Source organism: Ovis aries, chromosome 1 (genome assembly GCF_016772045.2).
Source record: "Ovis aries strain OAR_USU_Benz2616 breed Rambouillet chromosome 1, ARS-UI_Ramb_v3.0, whole genome shotgun sequence".
NCBI lineage: Eukaryota > Metazoa > Chordata > Mammalia > Artiodactyla > Bovidae > Ovis > Ovis aries.
The window spans coordinates 50,668,392-50,686,360 of record NC_056054.1 but is presented as its reverse complement, the minus strand read 5'-3'; the positions used below and the strand labels follow the sequence as shown (position 1 = coordinate 50,686,360).

General features: G+C 38.5%; 2 protein-coding genes across 3 annotated transcripts in view; one reads left to right on the top strand and one right to left on the bottom strand.

The window, feature by feature from the left end:
• LRRC53 (leucine rich repeat containing 53) overlaps positions 1-10,883 on the top strand; it is an 87,703-nt gene extending 76,820 nt beyond the window's left edge. The window contains 3 exon segments of the mRNA XM_060400299.1: positions 5,366-5,881; positions 8,449-10,617; positions 10,620-10,883. Coding sequence (XP_060256282.1) covers positions 5,366-5,881; positions 8,449-10,617; positions 10,620-10,765 — 2,831 coding nt within the window. The 3' untranslated portion in view covers positions 10,766-10,883.
• Positions 1-17,969, bottom strand: part of TNNI3K (TNNI3 interacting kinase) — a 339,724-nt gene that overhangs the window by 85,849 nt on the left and 235,906 nt on the right. For both annotated transcript variants that reach the window (XM_027971210.2, XM_042249786.1), the window contains one exon: positions 15,066-15,175. In XM_027971210.2, coding sequence (XP_027827011.1) covers positions 15,066-15,175 — 110 coding nt within the window. The remainder of the gene's footprint in view (positions 1-15,065; positions 15,176-17,969) is intronic.

Genomic DNA, 17,969 nt, shown 5'->3' with positions numbered 1-17,969 from the left:
AAGAGAGAGATTGTCAGTAGTGTAGGAAGATACTAGCTGATTTGGCATAGGTTGCAACAATTTCCTGTTGCAAAAAACTGTCTAACACAGAGGAAACGGCCTTGAGCCAGAATTCAAGAGCTCTGTGTCGATGTGTGGGCGTGTGCTAAGTCGCTTCAGTCCTGTCTGACTGCGACCCTGTGGATTATGGCCCACCAGGCTCCTCTGTCCATGGCATTCTCCAGGCAAGAATACTGGAGTGGGTTGCTATTTCCTCCTCCGGGGGATCATCCCAATCCAGAGATCAAACCAGCATCTCTTACTTCTCCGCATTGGCAGGGGGGTTCTTTACCACTGGGGCCACCTGGGAAGTCCCAAGAGCTCTGGTCTTGGTATAACCAGCACTGTGATCTTCAGTACTTTGCTGTTCAGACTTTAGTTTTCTTGTGCGTAATGAAGGAATACCCTATATTTCAGTCATCCATTCACTGATGCGTACTGATACATTCATTAAGATATTAGGGGTTTCAAAAAGTCATGAGACCTAGTCTCTTTCTTCAAGGTACTCATATCTGTGTGCCTCTCTGTGGTAGTAAGAATCGGTGGGCTTTACCAAGCACTGCTGCTAAGTCACTTTAGTCGTGTCTGACTCTGTGTGACCCCAGAGACGGCAGCCCACCAGGCTCCCCCGTCCCTGGGATTCTCCAGGCAAGAACACTGGAGTGGGTTGCCATTTCCTTCTCCAATGCATGAAAGTGAAAAGTGAAAGTGAAGTTGCTCAGTCGTGTCCGACCTCAGCGACCCCATGGACTGCAGCCTTCCAGGCTCCTCCGTCCATGGGATTTTCCAGGCACGAGTACTGGAGTGGGGTGCCAAGGGGGAGGCTATAGTGACAATCTGGTGGGTCCTGCTTTATAGTGCTTGTACAAGTGATGATTGGGCTTCCCTCCTGGCTCAGTGGTAAAGAATCCACCTGCTAATGCAGGAGATGTAAGTTTGATCCCTGGGTTGGGAAGAGCCCCTGGAGAAGGAAATGGTAACCCACTATGGTATTTTTGCCTGGGAAATCCCATGGACAGAGGAGCCTTTGTGGGCTACAGTCCAAGGGATCACAAAAGAGTCAGACACGTCTAGGGACTAAACAAAAACAAATAAGTGATGATTAAGGGCATGACCTCCACAGTTAGATTACCCAGGTTGGAAATTTGGTTCTGCTCTTACTTGCTGTGTGACTTGGGCAAGTTATTTAGCTTCTCTGTGCCTTGGTTTCCACCTATTTGGGGATTTTGAATTTTTTAAAGATTTTTGTTTCTCTAACTTGTTCATAAACTTGGCCCATTACCACACCCACTCCCAACTGACTAAGGAAAGGATACCATTCAACCCTTTAATTTTTCTATAGTAGTTTTAAATTTTTTAAACTATTCATCATTACATCTTATTATATATCATTATGATGTAGTGTAATGTTTTGTTGTCATTAGTCAAAGACCAAATATGCATGAGATTTGTTGAGTTATCTAGATGTTTGTATGCTTTTAGTGCATGGTAAGATCCTTTGTACTTGGGGGTACCATGGTGATGAAAAGTGTGGGGGGGGAGGGGAGATTTTTAGCTCCTAACACTCATACTTTTAATCAGGATAGATGGAAACCAGTGTCAGGTCTAGACACTGAAATTACCACCAGCAGAAATCAAATTCACTTGAAAGTGAGTTCAAATCCTTTCAGAAAGATAAACTGTTTTAGAAAATGTGTAACCATCTCAGTAATTATATGTGCTAAGAAACAGTTTACTACAAAAGGCAAAAACACTAGGGCATCAGAGAGGTTTTCCTTAAATGTGTTTCTTATCATAGAATCCTAGTTCAAGGGGAAAATTAGTAGATATTCCAATAAAAATACCAAGAGATGCCTATATAAGCAATATGTTATCAGGTTCAAATAGATTTGAGCAATGCTGGATTAAAGTGAAATAGGCTTCTTTACCACAGCATTTCTTATATCTTTCATTTTTCTAATAAACATTATGAGTCTCTAAGAGGAAGATATACTGTGGAGCATTTCTCAGACTTATTTGACCATTAACCTTTTTTTTCCCCCACAGAGGAAATTTTCATTGAACTTATATTTTGTAGGAGGTTGCTTTGGAAATATTACAATAGATACAATTTTTAGTACCTCCTAGGTATTTTTGAAATATATTTTTAGAAAAGATTTTGCCAAGTTAACAACTCTGCATTAGTGTAGAGATACATAAAAATTCTGGAAGATTCCAAAGGTTTTATCAAAATGATAGGAAGCTAAACATTAGAAATATTATTATATGCCTATTAAGTTATAGCATGTGAAATTAGCAGAAAAATGTGCCCTTCATTGATTAACTATTACAGATGCTGTTTTTAAGAGAGATTTATCTTTAAGACAACTCTTGACTTTTGATATCAATTTACTCCCTTTAAGGTGTTATTTCTCCTAAAGCAAAAGTGTGATCAATAATCTATATCTCTAGATTGTGGGAAGAAGACTTAGGACTAAAATTTGGCCTCTGGTTTTATTTTCTTCTTTGACTATAGATAAATCATCACAATTCCAAAGAATATATAAAATCATATCCCGTGAATTTAAACCAATAAGTGGCTAATTGGTACCTAACCTCTTGACCCTTCCTCTTCTGTGAACTGGAAGATAAACAAAGAAAGCTTTCATGAAGCTGTAACATTTCCAATACTTCGATGAGATTTTTATCATTAATAGTGCATTTTTCTAACTCAGAAGGATTGTTAGAACACTTTTTAAAAAATAGCAACAATGCCCATGGCAATGAAAATTCAGCCATCTTCCTGACAGCAGGTTCAAACTGCCTACAAGCTTCATTTTCTGCTTTTGCTCTCTGTACTAATAGAAAGTGACCATATCTGAGTGGTAACATGATACAGACATAGCTCTAGCATCAATAGTGGGAGAGTGAGTGGTTCCTTGCTGTTTGGACACAATTACAGAGAAACTTTATCCCATAATCAAATTATATGTACTTTCATTTCAATGGTTGAATCATCTGTTTAATAAAATTGAGGTATTTTCTTTCTTTATTATGGTTTAGTAACTGCATCAGTCATACAAAGTATTCTCTTAATAATTTGTTTGGACTTTCCCCCCTAATAGCTGAGGCTTCTAGGATCTAATAGAACAATACAAAACCTACTTTTGTAGCACCAGCAATTATAACCACAATAATACATAACAATCACCACTCACTGAATCTCACTATGTCAAAGAACTGTGTTAAACATGTCACATATACTGTCTCACTTTATCTCTGAGTGGTATTAATTATTCCTATTTGATAGAAGAGAAACAATAAGGCTTAGAGAGGTTAGAAAATGTGCCCAAGAAAAGTATCAGAACAGAGCTTTGAGTCCTAAGCTTTCTTACTCCATGTAAGAAATATAGAGATGTGTCTAAAATTTTATTATTGTCATACTTTTGACATTTAAAAATCAAAACTTTTATTTGGAATAGCCTAGACTCTAAGATCTTGCAATTAAAATGTTCTGACCTAACTTTACTACTTAAAAAATAATGTTGTGTCTTTATTAGAGATTTCATTATCTCAAAATGTTACAACATTCTCCAAGAGTGTATTGTCATCAAATAAATTAAAATGGGGTACAAAACATTAAGATCTGGTAAGCTACACAAAGGTTAGCAGATTTTTGTTTTGGATTTTTTTTTTAACCAGAAAGTGCTATTCTATTTAGTTAATCTTCATCTTTAACAGAAAAAAATGGAACAACTATGCTGGATAACTTCTCTTTTCCTGAACGTTTAAAGAGATATCATCACATTTTCACTAAAGTTATCTGCCATAGAGAGAACCAGGCAAAGTCCTATCAAGGAGTCTAGAAAGCTGATTCTGGACTCATTCACTGCCTTTATCTCAAGTCAGGGAACTGAGTTTACAGGGCAAGTGACTTGCCCAAGGTCACACAGCAAGTTATAGATAAAGCTGGATGTAGAACACAGAGCTCCAAACTCAGTCGATACTGACAACATGTTCTCCTGATTACCGTTCTGGAGATTTGCGAGATTAGGCCACTCAGTGCTTTTCATTATTAGAATTCATAAACAGAATACTTTCTGTTTACTTAAAAATATTCAGTAAATATTTCTGGAGTGCCTCCTCTCTGCCAGTGTTGTGGTCACTGGAGATACAATGTCAAACAAGACTGAAAAAGTCCATTTCCTCACAGTGCTTAATTCTAACAGGGGAGGACAAACAGTGAACAAGCAAATGAATAAGTGAACACAAAATTTTATATCATTGTAAGTGCTAACAAAAAGGAATCACTGTGTCAGAGGAAGAGCTGGGTGCAACTGAGACTTTGGTTTGAGCATCTAGGTGGCTGAGGACGCCATTTGTCAAGATGAAAAACTGTGAGGCAGAAATAGGTTAGACTCTACACTCGAGTCTGAGAAATACTGCCCTTTCCTATTATATTTAGATGATAAGCTAGCCTACAAAGAACATGAAATGACAGTACCAGAAATTCTGAGATTAGATGTCAAGGGAGTTCATAGAAGGGGGTGATCTTTCCAAGATGAAAAAAAAAATCACAAAACTATCAAGAAACCATGAGGTATTGGTTTAGATTTTAAAGGATGAATGAAATTCAAATAAGCAGAGATAGGAGAAAGTATTATAAGCATGAGTAAGAGAATACAAAAAGGCTTAGAAGGACATTTTAAGACTAATGAATTGAAGAGTCTGAAGCATAGTGCTTGAATGTGAAAAATAATTAAAAAAATAAGGCTAGGAAGGAAGGTTACGGCCAAATTAGAGTCTTGAATGCCAAGGAGTTTGACCTTTATACTAATAGAAGCCAATGATGTATTCTGAGGTAGGGGATAAATCTTTAGGGATGATTAAAATATGGCAATAGCTTGTAGAATCTCTTTTTCTTTGGGGGAGGAGGTTATTGTATATGAGAATTTCATGGTATATGCTAAACATTGTCTATTTTTATTAACTATGGGATTAAAAAATGGAAGTTTCATTTCCCTTAGGCAGAAAAGAATTTTAATGTAGGAATTATTTTAATTTGAATGAATTTCAGTCCATGAAAAAACTTTTTCTGTCAAACACATTCCAGATGGTATTGTTTCTTATAATTTTTAATAGATACAAAGAAAGATCCAAATTGGAAAACAGAACAATGTTGATTAAATAGCCTCTATCTGAACTAATATTTTCCCCATGGTGATAGATCGCCCACCCTTTTCAATGCCCTCTAAGCCATTAACCTTGGTACTTGTGGATTTCACATTTGACGATTTATGTTTCTTTCTATGATGTTATCTTTTAATAGTCTCTCCATTTGTCACAGGAGCTGTTGGTCTCACTTGCCTAGGTTTAGTTGTATTTAACTGGAAACTTCAACAAGGCAAAGCAAATGAACACACATCAGAAAACCTTCCTTGCAGAACCTTCAATGAATCCCTGTGTGATCATGAGGCAAGAAATTACCACGCTCAGGGATACTGTAACTGCCACTTAACTCAGGAAAACGAGATAAAGGTCATGTCCATTGTGGGGGCCGGAAAGGAAATGCCACTTTCGCAGGAAAGCAGCCATCAAGCAGTACAGGCCTCTGGCTCCACAGCCCTTGACAGATCATTTAGAAACCTGAAAGGGAAGGGCCATGGGGCAGACAGCACTTTCTTCTGCTTTGGTGGCAGATTGCTGCAGTCAGGATGTTCAGAGCCTTCTGGGAATATGGCAGCTTTTAATGAAGCTGGCTTACTTACGAGATACTGTCCACAGAGAGTTGAAGGGTGGAGGAATCATGAGCCTGGGGAAGGTCAACCTCAAACTCTGCCACAGCATGTAACAAGAACGACAGGTGAGTTGTCTTATTTGAAAAGTCCCATTTGGTTTAAATTTCTTTTGATTTCTTCAAAAGAGTAATGCCATAACAATCACCATGGCACTAGGTTATTCTTCTAAAGATACTGGACATGCATTTTTGTGTGTATGTATGTACATGTGTGTTTACAGTGAGGTGTACATGGATGCTTCCAACCCTCAGGAGCTGAGAGTACATCTTTTACCCCTTGGAAAGTGAATTTCATGACCCAACACCTAAAAAATTTTTTTAAAGAAGACTTTTCAATAGCAATAGCAGTGTTAAGATTTATGGGAGGCTGAGTATTGGCTTCTGTTCCAACATCCGTCGAGCTCTAATGCCAGTTCTGCAGTAAGCAACCTTCCCAGAGCATGACATGTTAGAAGAATGGGCCTTCTAATGCTAGTGATTCATTTCAGGAATGATGTCAAGACACACACTATGCTTGCTGAGCTGTCAGGGATGATAACTTCCCAGTTCAGGGAAAGTCAGGACTTAATTCATCGTCCCATGTTGGGAGCCAAGTGAATCTGGCCGTGACACTACCCGCTGTACATGGGAGATGTCAATATTTAGGTGGAAGCAATGAATTAAATGTCTTCCTTTTTCTCTCTGAATAGTAAGGCAATGCTCTCAGGCTCAGTGGTGAAAACTTTGACAGCCACTCTGTAAAGAGGTTCCTGTCATTTATTTGAATTGGTTTACAAGAAGCAGAGCTTTCTCTCAGAACATGAATGACAGAGGTGCTGCACCAAGAAATTCTTACCATGGGGATCTGGCCCTAAGGATTTAGGGACAATCGGAAATGAATGAAATTGTATGTTGTTTCACATGTGATATAAAGTAGGGCGTGAATTTATGCCACTGTGTCCCCCAGACTTCAGATCTTACCAGTTTTGGGGTCATCATGATTTGATTGAAAAGAGAAATGGCCAAGAAAGGAAACATCTGTTGTAGAAACTTGATCTGATTAGTTTTATTTTATAAAGGAATAAGCACTTAACCTTTCCATAAAATCATACCTTAGGCAGATGTTTCATTTTAGCTTTGTCGAGAGCCTTCGCATCTCTGTGGGAAACTCCTATACTGAAGGGAATGTGGTCTCTTAACCATTTAAAACCCAGTCTTTTGTTTCACACAGAGAAAACTGATTTTTCAAATCAACACAATCACTTTAAGAAAGACTTGAAATTCTACATGCCAGGCATTGTACTGCATCCAGAAAAAGAGAAAAACAGTCAAGACCACACCTGCTCTAAAGAAGTCTGTAAGAGGCAATGTGACTCTGATTAGGCCTTCTAAGTCAGAAACACAGAATTACAGTATTTCAGGGGTAGAGGAGACTTTGGAGATGATCTGGTCCAAAGGCTTTTAATATTTATCTTTGAGCCATGGAGCTGTCTTAGAATATGATAAAGGCTAGAAATTATCTCCCTAGAATAATTTTATGACTGCAAAAGTTCCCTTCTAGTCTAATCTCCTGATATTCAGTGAGTTAATGACTTCTCCAAGGTCATTCTGAATGTCGAAGGCAGATCTTAGATTAGAATTGGATGCAAGCTGGGGCTATTTCACCTGTTTCTTTCTATTGCTCCAAGAAATACTTCTTTGGATAAAACAATTTCACAGACCAAGAGAAAGAACACTGATAAGATGTAGTTTTAAACTTAATATGCATTGTGGAAGAGGATAGGGTTTAGCATCAGATAGATCTGGGTTAAACTCTGCCCGTATCATTTAGCTGACACGTGACTGGGGGAGAATATTCAACTTCTCTAAACTTGTTTCTTTCTCTGTAAATGTGATAGGATAATAGGACTTATCTAATGGATCAGGTCTCTTAAAGGAAATAATGAATGTACACTATTTTGTACAATGCTGACCTCTTAGTACATGTTCAATTAATGGTGAACTATTACTATTTTTTTGTCATTAACATTATTTAACATGATTCATTAATATTATATTAATGCAAACCATTTAAAAGTCTTCAGCATAGACAAGGCCACAGTCCAAAACACATTCATTTAACAAATATTTAATGAATACACTATTAAGTGAAGTACAATAGATGTGGACTCCACATGAATGGAGCCAGTAATATACGTATATCTGTTGCTGCTGAGGTTATCATCTGCTTGAAACCTGTTACTCAATATTGTATTATGTTCTTCTTAATGATTTAGTTCCAAGTGGTAAATGAGTTAAGGAAAAGTTACTATAGCTATTTGGAAAGAATTTAAACATTATTCATATTTAAAGCTAACCTAACTGACAACTAATCTAAAGATTTACAACTATGAATATTTTAATTTCTAATTCCACAACTTTTACATCAGCATCAATCACAACTGATTAAAATGTGTCCATAAAGAGTGTCATTGCAAACACACCAAACTGCCAAATGTCCCTTAAGTATTTGGCTAAAATATTAAGGAAATATTCAAGAATTGCCATAATTGGAGGAGTCCTTTTTGTACCTTTCATAAGGTTTCTAAGCATCTGTTTGGTTGGGGTAATAAAACTATGCTCAGTGCTAAATTCCTGCATTTATTGTTCAGCAGATATCAGCAGTGACACATTTAGTAGAAGATATGCAACATCGGCTTCAGCCTTGGCAAGAGAAAGTCTTGAAAAGCATTTAACAAATGAATCATGGCAGCCTCCAATGGAAAAAGGAGACAATGGCTTACAACCTCACAGGCAGAGACATTTTATTACAGGCTCATCATCCAAGGCTTGTGAGCCCAAGGAACACTCTGTACAAAGGATCTTGCAAAAACACAGATCAAAATATGATGATCCTTGTAGACTGTTAACACAGAGCAGTCCTCGGCATTTTCAGCCAAACAATTCTCTTATCTGTAAATATGTGCCCTGTGATCAATTTCAAGATTACATGAAAGAAAAGAAGCCAAATCATCAAAAACGTTCAAAGCCTAAGAAAGAGCAAATCCAAATTAACAGAGCAATAGAAAAATTCCTCATGAGCGAGAACAACATGGAGTTATCAGGGTTATCAACAAAAATCAAGAAAACATATTCCCCTAAGAGGGTTAGCTTCCATCATCCTGATTTAATAGAAAAAAATAGTTTGGTGATGTCATCCAAAACATCAAGCCATTGGAAAGAGCAGAAAAATGAAAGTAACCTGACCAACTTGGATCTCAAAAAATGTAGCAACCCTCGTGAGAGAAACAAAGGAGGAAAGGGGCTTACTGATCCACAGATTCTGAAAAAGAAGAGAACCAATCCAGCTGACTTCAAAGGGAAAATTAAAGGACAAAATTTAAGGATAAAATTAAATGTAAGCCCTTTTAGAAAAGTCAGAGTCCATCCAGAAAAATCCTTGCCAGATCTCTCAAAGAAACTCAAACAAGCATCATTACCTCCTGATAAATTCTTCACAGCTTCTGAGAAAGAAGCCAAAGTAAACCTTGAGCCCTCTGCAGATTTTCGCCAACAGTCAGAGGTTAGCAACTATGTTAAATTCACTGCAAAGAGGTTGCCTCTCAAACATGCCCCCAAGCAGACCCCGTATTACAGAAAAAACATGAAAAAGCCTTCTCTGCTCAGTGTTAACGACTTGTCTGTGGCCAACCAGAGCTCTATGGAAGGCACCTGTCACCCTACTGGTCATATTCCTGATGGAGACCCATCAACACTGACTCAGCCCACACCCACTGTTGCTGAACACGGGCATTCACACTCCTCCTTCTCAACTGAGCACGTGGGCGGTACAGCTTGCATTGTAATGGGCATCCCGAGTTATTTACCAGCAACTTTGGAAAACATAGGAAGGGATGTTTTACCATCCCACCATTCTAGGGGGGCTACTGACCAAGGGGCAGCAGAGCCCACTGAGCACATGGAGCAGGACAAACTGAAGACCAGTGAGCTAAGCCAGTTTTCTGTGTCCCTAGGGAATCAAATCTGCAGGACTGACACCTACGAGGAACATACTTTAAATCAAAAGCAAACCTTAAAACATACAGAGCAACTCTCAAGTCACGAACAACTTGGAAATGAAAAAACATTAATGACAAAACCCAAAATATCACATCCAATTGTGGAAAGCTGTGTTATGGATGAGGGAAATGATGTAGAAACAAAACTTCCTAAAACAGAAACTTTTGATTGCTCTCCTGTTCCCCAGACACAATCCAAGGGCAACTTAACATTTATGAAGACAAATTTTATTCCATACCAAAATAGAATAGCGCTTCCCAAGGATATCAGTACCTCTCTGAGTGCTCAAGCCATCTGGCCTCTAACCAATAGGAGTGAAAAAGGAATTGACAGCATAAATGCATTGCCCAGAGATGACGGAGCTGAAGGACTGGAGACAAAAATAGTAGGGAAAGAGAAGGAAAAAAGGCTTGATGAAAGCACGGCAAATCCTAGTATGTTAATTAGGGCCACACAGATGACCTTAAATGGCACCAGAGAAGAAAAGCAACACACTTGGGAAAATGGAAAAAGTGAAAAACATGTATTATTTGAGTCAAATTCTGCGGAGGCAACTAAAGATTTAAGAATGATGAGTTCCCATGAAACCCAAAATAGACTACCTCGTAGTGAAATTGATCTTAACGTTAACAGTAATATGCATTATTTGAAAGAAGTTCAAAATATTCAACCCGATAAAGACAGCAGTGCACATGAAGAAGGTGCAATGACAGGGGAGACATTACCAGAGTTAAAAGACATTAGTTTTGAGGCAGAGAATGAGGTGCCAGAATAAATGAGGCTGAAAACTCTGCTCCTAAACCCACACTGTATCCACCAGCTGCTGAATATGTTAATTCATCACCTTTAGAGGCAGAACAAAGTGAACAAAATAACTCAAATAATAATCCTTTTCTACTTCAGTTTTCTTAAAAAAGACACACCCTCTAGCCTTTGCATGCATTTCAAATGCACTATTTTGAAGGAAGAATCCTCAGTGACTCTTTGTTATCAATAAAATAAAAGTACATAGTTGAATATAACACAAAAATCAAAGACAGAGCCATAAGATATGTTTGACACAATTAATTGAGTTTGCTTCTCTAAGGAATGGGAAAATGGGAAAGAAGAATTGGGCCTCATCCTGGAAAAGAAAGCAAACATTTAAAAAAAAAAAAAAGCCTTAAGCAAATGAAAGATTAAAAAGGAAAAAGTGCTTGAGCAGATTTACACTTGATGATTATTTTATGGAAATTACTATACACATCTCAATTAGTGGTATTACAATATTGCTTTCTACACAGATGATTATATATTCATATTTGTGCCTGATCTGTTTTCCTAATTATGGTATGAAAATAAAAATTGAGCTTTGTTAACTGTAGTCTAGCTGATATGCATATTGGCATGTTTCAACCATTTGCAACTGTTCTGTTAACAATTATGCTAGGTCCTAAGTAGAAGTCTTTAAAACCTGTTATTTCTCAAAGGGAAAAACATTACAGGTTTCCAGAGGTAGTAGGCCATTTATGTAAAATCTGTTAAATCCTATAAATCCACTAGGTGGAGATCTCGACTTCAATCATTTTAGAACAAATGGGGCTTCAAAATCAACACAATAGCTTCAGAACAAAAGGCATCTTAACAGGCTTTATTGCCAGTTGTTATTAACTTAAGATTTTGAAAACTAAATAACCCATTAGCATGTAAGCTTTCAAGGCCTGAGCTCTTGAATTTAGCATGCCACTACTGTTTGGTGTGTGTATTCCTCCTTGTGCACAGGGATTAAATGTCTTCATAAATATTAGATTTCAAGCAATGGTAGAATAAGCATTTCTTATTCAAGGCCACACTTATTTGAAAGCTAGAGATATACTCAATTTTATTAGTGATATCCTAGTAAAATGTTGAAACCATATATTCATGGTATAGAATAATATAATATTTCACATTTCCTAGTGGGAAAAAAAGGTTGCAAAGACAACTTTCTTTTCCCTATCTCCATATATGTCTCTGTATCCTTGTAATCTACATGTGGCAATATTATAAAGCTTAAAAATCTTTTAGAACAATGTAAATATTGCTTAGAAGGCCACCTGTCTCCCGTTTTCTTTCCTATTCAGAATTGCTAGATAATGACAAACTTCTTATTTTGAAAAGTCCCTAAACTCATTCTCTCTTTTTCTTTCCCATTTTACCTGGGTTTCAGAATTTTCTTGCCTTTCATTCCTACTCCTCTCCCCTCTCTGCTTGAGCTCAACTCCTACGCCATCTGTCTGCCTCGCCTGATCCCACTTCATTCTGTCAAGTACCTTGAAGGTGAGAAGTTTGCATCTACGCAAACCCCTTGCACAGTAAGTTTACTGTATTCTAATTCCTGAGCGTCTCTGGCTGAGTGGTAAAGAATTTGCCTGCTAATGCAGGAGACATGGGTTCAACCCCTGGGTCAGGAAGATCCCCTGGAGAAGGAAATGACAACCCACTCCGGTATTCTTGCTTGGGAAATCCCATGGACAGAGGCGCCTGGTGGGCAACAGTCCATGGGATAGCAAAAGGGTTGGACACAGCTTAGTGACTAAACAATTCTAATTGCCAGCTCTCTCAGTTTTGTAGAGCTGGTTACACTTTTTCTCTGTAGCTATCTTTCTTTTTCCTTTTCCCGCTTTTAAAAACACCTTCATCTTATTGCAGACCCCTTAACTTTGTTCTCTTGTCACTGCCAATAATGCCCCTGATACATAAGGGCCTAAAGTACTCTGGTCACTAGCTTTCACTCAGAGGGCAGGGATGATGGTTTTCCTGGACTCTTTCTTCTCATCCATTTCCTAAATCCAGTCTTTTACCTCCTTCTCTTTCCTTTGAAGAAGTTCTCGGATTTAGCACTGCTCCTGAATCCCCATGGTAACCATTGTTGCCTTTGTGTTGTAATCAACTGGATTACTACTGCAATGGCAGCCCAGTCAGAGGCTCTGACTTCAATGCCTTTGGCTTCTGTTTCAGCCCACTAGTCCTCTGCCTTTATTAGGAGCGAATCACCTGCGGTACATGTTAAAATGCAAAGTCGCAGGCTCCATCCCAGAGATTTTGATTCAGTAGATTTAGAATAGGGTCCCAGAATCTTCATTTTGACAAACATTTCAGGGTAATCTAGAGCATGTAATATATAGCCTATACTAAGAAACACTGCTTAGCTATTCCAGTGCACACTATGAGATAATTCAGTGACTGCCTCACCATAGGAACTACGTACAATTCTCTAAGTGAACAAATCTTTCATACTAAACTCCAGTGAACTTTCCAGAGAATTAACTTTTGTCATATCTTTCACTACTTTAGGGAAAAAATATAATTGTCTAAAATTTCATGTCCAAATTCTCTAATCTGTTTTCCAAAGCTTTCCAAAATCTGATCCCATCTAATAATCAGAACATTTTCCCCCTTCTCAGTGTTTTCCAACAAGCATCCTCTATCTCTGATAGGCTAATGTTTTCATTGTCCTCTTATTTTGTTAAATATTTATTTATTTGGCTGTTTGAGTGTCAGCTGTAGCATGTGAGATCTTTGTTGTGTCAGGCAGGATTTTTCTTTGCAGTGCATGGACTTTCTAGTTGTGGCATGCAGGTTCCAGAGTACACGGCCTTTAGTAGTTGTCGCACGAGGTCTTCAGTTCCTTTACAGCATGTGGGACCCTAGTTCCCTGACCAGGGATCAAACCTATGATCCCTAAACTGCAAGGCAGATTCTCAACCACTGGACCACCAGGAAGTCCCATGCACTCTTCTGTCTTTATGGCCTTGGCTAAGAAGACATGCACAGGAGACAATAATGTGCTTCAAATGTAAGGAATGAAGCAAAGTCAGACATAAAAGAAAGAGTGAGAAGTAAAGCTGATAACCTACCAAACACTGACCAGGCAGTGTGATATTAGTGTCTTAGATCTAAAGATGAATTTGTTTCAAATGAGCGTCTGGGACAGTCCCTCAGTAGCTATTAATACAGTGTTCCAGCGACTAATAAGTCTCTCATGTGTCTTTTCTCACAAAGAATTTGCCTTTGCTCTTTGTTCCCTACTTGCTGGAACTCCTTTAGCATCCATTCTCATCTCATTTATTCCTGATTTCCTTCATTTTTGCTTGTAACTATAAAACCATAAATGTGTATATGATATTAATCTCCATATGACTGCTTAGGCCTTTAAATGCTATGAAGGGCACATCTCCATTGAATCTCCTCACCCATTTCTGAGGCTGTATTCAGAAGAGACTCAATAAATAATTATTTAAGGAAAGAGTGAAAACTAGCCCATTGTTCCCTTTCTTCTCACCACTTAGCTTACTGACCAGCTGAAGACCTTACTGGGCAATGCAATGATGACTTAGGCATGTCACATACAGAGCCAGCTCAAATTTAGACCGCTGAGATGGATACCACAGCCAAGCCAGGACCCACCTGACTGAGTGACTGAGAAGCCCAGACTTTGCCAGCCAGTCCGAGACTTGGCCTTTCCTACTATACTTTTTCTCCATCCTCCTCTAGAAGAACCACATCCCTGGACCCCAGAGTTTGTACTGCCCTCTGCTTAGCAGTTAAGAGTCTTCTACTAAGCACTCAATTTTTGGCCTCAGTATTTTTATTTTTAATCTTTAATAGTATTTTCCTTTGGTTCTATTCTGGTTTCTCTTTCTCATTTCCCAAACTGTTACTTGGGCACCTATCCTACCCACCAAAAAACAAGAAACCTGCATACTGCGACTAGAGAAAAGCCAGTGTATCAAGGAAGGCCCAGCACAGCCAGAAAATTTAAAAAATAAAATTAAAAAAACCCCAAAACAAAACAACCACTGGTCATGGAGTCTGCTTGCAGGCCTGCCTCATGGTGAAAGGCCCACACAAATCCATCTTGAACCAAACTTCCTTCTTAAAAAAATGACTAAGTGTGGCTCAAGCGTAGTTAATAAAATTGCAGCTGAGATGAGACTGAGTCATCTGTCATACCCTGGTCTCTCTTTTACTAATCAGTTGTGAGAAACATTTCAGAACCAGAGAGCAGCGGCAAAGAAATATGAGATGCTCAGACTTCTCGAGGCAATTAGCGACTAAAGAGCAGAAGGCAAATCAGTCTTTCTGCCTTGACAGCCTTAAAATACACACGGAACGTAGACTTTGGAGCTACACTATTGGTGACAGATTTTGACCATAACACGTTTGCTAAGAGGAAATAAAAATTACTCACTTCAGGACACGCATTCCATCCTCGCATAAGCAGAGACGCTATGGGCTTTGGGATGGAATAGCCGATGGGAGGTCGGATGTGGTGGTAAGCCATGTCTGCTGCCGCAGCCGCTGCAAACCAAATGGTCACATCAGTTTTGAAATTCACATACTTATTGCAAGAAACATAGTAACAGACAACAAAGAAATCATTAAAAATCAATCTGTGCAACATCAGCAGAGATTCAAAGAGGGCTCTGTGATGTTTTTTTAAATGCTTAAGCAACATAGTGGATAAATTTCTTCTGTAAGTTTGTGGTTGTTCATTCTTTCAGTTATTCATTCAACAAATGGGGAGCAGAAGGGGTTTATACAGGAACAAAGAAACAAAGGAGCATACAAGCAGCAAGTAGTATTGGGTATGTACATGATGTTTCAGGAAGTAAAGACTGAAAGGCAGATTGGACCAGGCTATACGATGCCATAAACCCCAGGCTAAAGCACTTATATTACACATAGTAAGACGAGGTACCACTGAACTTTGCACCCCTGAGAGCACTTGTATCATTTGGGCAAAATAGGTTATTTTTTAAAACTTAAATCTGGTTACTGGTTACAAGAACGTTGGCATTTTAATTTTTAATATTTATAAAGTAGTTATTATTTGCTAAACTCAGATACTCCAATCCATCATTTTAGCTAATACTGCTCATTGATTGAACTCCCTAGTGTCGCCTGCTCGCTTAGATTTCTGAATATTGCTCATCACAAAGTCCCCATCACTGTTTTGTGATTCTTGGGACTTCTTTGTAGATTCCTGATTGCTGATTATTTTTTCGGTTGTGCAATCAGTGATTTCTGTACTCCCTTGGAAATGAAACTTATAGTTACTTTTATTGAACATTTTTTATATAAAGTATCATAGTAGATAACGTACATAAATTATTTCAATCCTTTAAAACTGTGCATGAAAGGTAGGTGTTACTGTTACATGTGTTTGTGTGCGTGTATATATGTGTATGTATATTGCATGTATGGAGAAGGCGATGGCACCCCACTCCAGTACTCTTCCCTGGAAAATCCCATGGATGGAGCAGCCTGGTAGGCTGCAGTCCATGGGGTCACTAGGAGTCAGACATGACTGAGCGACTTCTCTTTCACTTTTCACTTTCATGCATTGGAAAAGGAAATGGCAACCCACTCCAGTGTTCTTGCCTGGAGAATCCCAGGGATGGGGGAGCCTGGTGGGCTGCCGTCTCTGGGGTTGCATAGAGTCGGACACGACTGAAGCGACTTAGCAGCAGCAGCAGCAGTATTGCATGTATATGGGGGGATGTATGTGGGTAGTTTTTAATTTGTAAAAATTTTTACTACAACCAGTAGTTAGCACAGTCTCTTTTTCCCCCCAGATTTCATGCTCTCTTCAGCCACTTCACATTGAAAGTACTTCGTAAACAACACATGAAGCTCTTTTATTCCTCTGAAAAATTGCTCTGCACCCATGGGAGGCCAAAGTTCCAGGACACTGCTTCCTGTGTGCTTATGATGTCACAAGCATCTGTCTCTATCTTAATGACTTTTGAGATATGACCCACAACCACTACCTGTCTTTTACCAAAGTTTACTCAAATTAAATTCCATGTATGGGTCTATATCCAGCAGCTGTAATGCAATTATATGCAATGTCACTTAACATTTTGCTTTATGGATCATTCAGAATTACTACATAATTTCCCAAAATGTAAAATTAATACTTGTTTTTCATACAAGTTTAGAAAATTAAAATAATTAGATTATAATCTTATTATTGAGAGGAAACAATTGTTAAAGTTTCTTGAGCATTTCTTATATATTCTTCATATCATTGAGCTCATGTCCAATATAAAATTATGGAATATTTTTTTCTCCTAAATTAAATATAAGCATTTTCTCATGCTATTAAAATTCTATGTTAACATATTTTTAATAACTGCTGCTAAGTCACTTCAGTCATGTCCGACCCTGTGCGACCCCATAGATGGCAGCCCACCAGGCTCCCCCATCCCTGGGATTCTCCAGGCAAGAACACTGAAGGGGGTTGCCATTTCCTTCTCCAATGCATGAAAGTGAAAAGTGAAAGTGAAGTCGCTCAGTTGTGTCCGACTCCCAGCGACCCCATGGACTACAGCTCACCAGGCTCTTCCATCCATGGGATTTTCCAGGGAAGAGTACTGGAGTGGGGTGCCATCGCCTTCTCCATTAATGACTGCATTTAATGTGATTTACCTAATTATTTCTCAGTTTTAGGTTGTTCAAATTTGGGTGTAAACACTTCAAAGAATATGTTTTACAGTGTAAGTTTCCCAATTCCATAGATCATTTTTGAGGTATTTTGAGGAGTGAATTTATATATCAAAGGCTGTAACTACTTTAGAGACTTTTGATACATACGAATGAACACTTTTCCCAAACAGTTGTAATAGTTTATGCTCTCAATAAGAAGTATGTGAGAGCATTGTCATTATACCTGCATCAGAGTTAGGTTTTCTCATTTTATAAAAGATTTTGCTAATATGAGAGGTAAATATATCCCAGGTGGCACAGTGGTAAAGAATCCCCCTGCCAACGCAGGAGATGAAAGAGACACAGGTTCGATCCCTGAGTTGGGAAGATCTCCTGGAGTGAGGAATGGCAACGCACTCCAGTATTCTTGCCTGAAAAATTCCAAGGACAGAGGAGACTGGCAGGCTACAGTGCACGGGGTTGCAAAGAGTCAGATATGACTGAGTGACTGGGCATGCACACACACACAAATATATCTGCTCATTTGTTGCTGTTTAAATTTTGTTCTTTCATAAGTAGTTAGGCTTAATATTTATTGATTAGTTATTTGTGTTTGAAGTCTTAAGTTCATTCCCTTTGCCCACCTGGAACTTCAATATTTCCT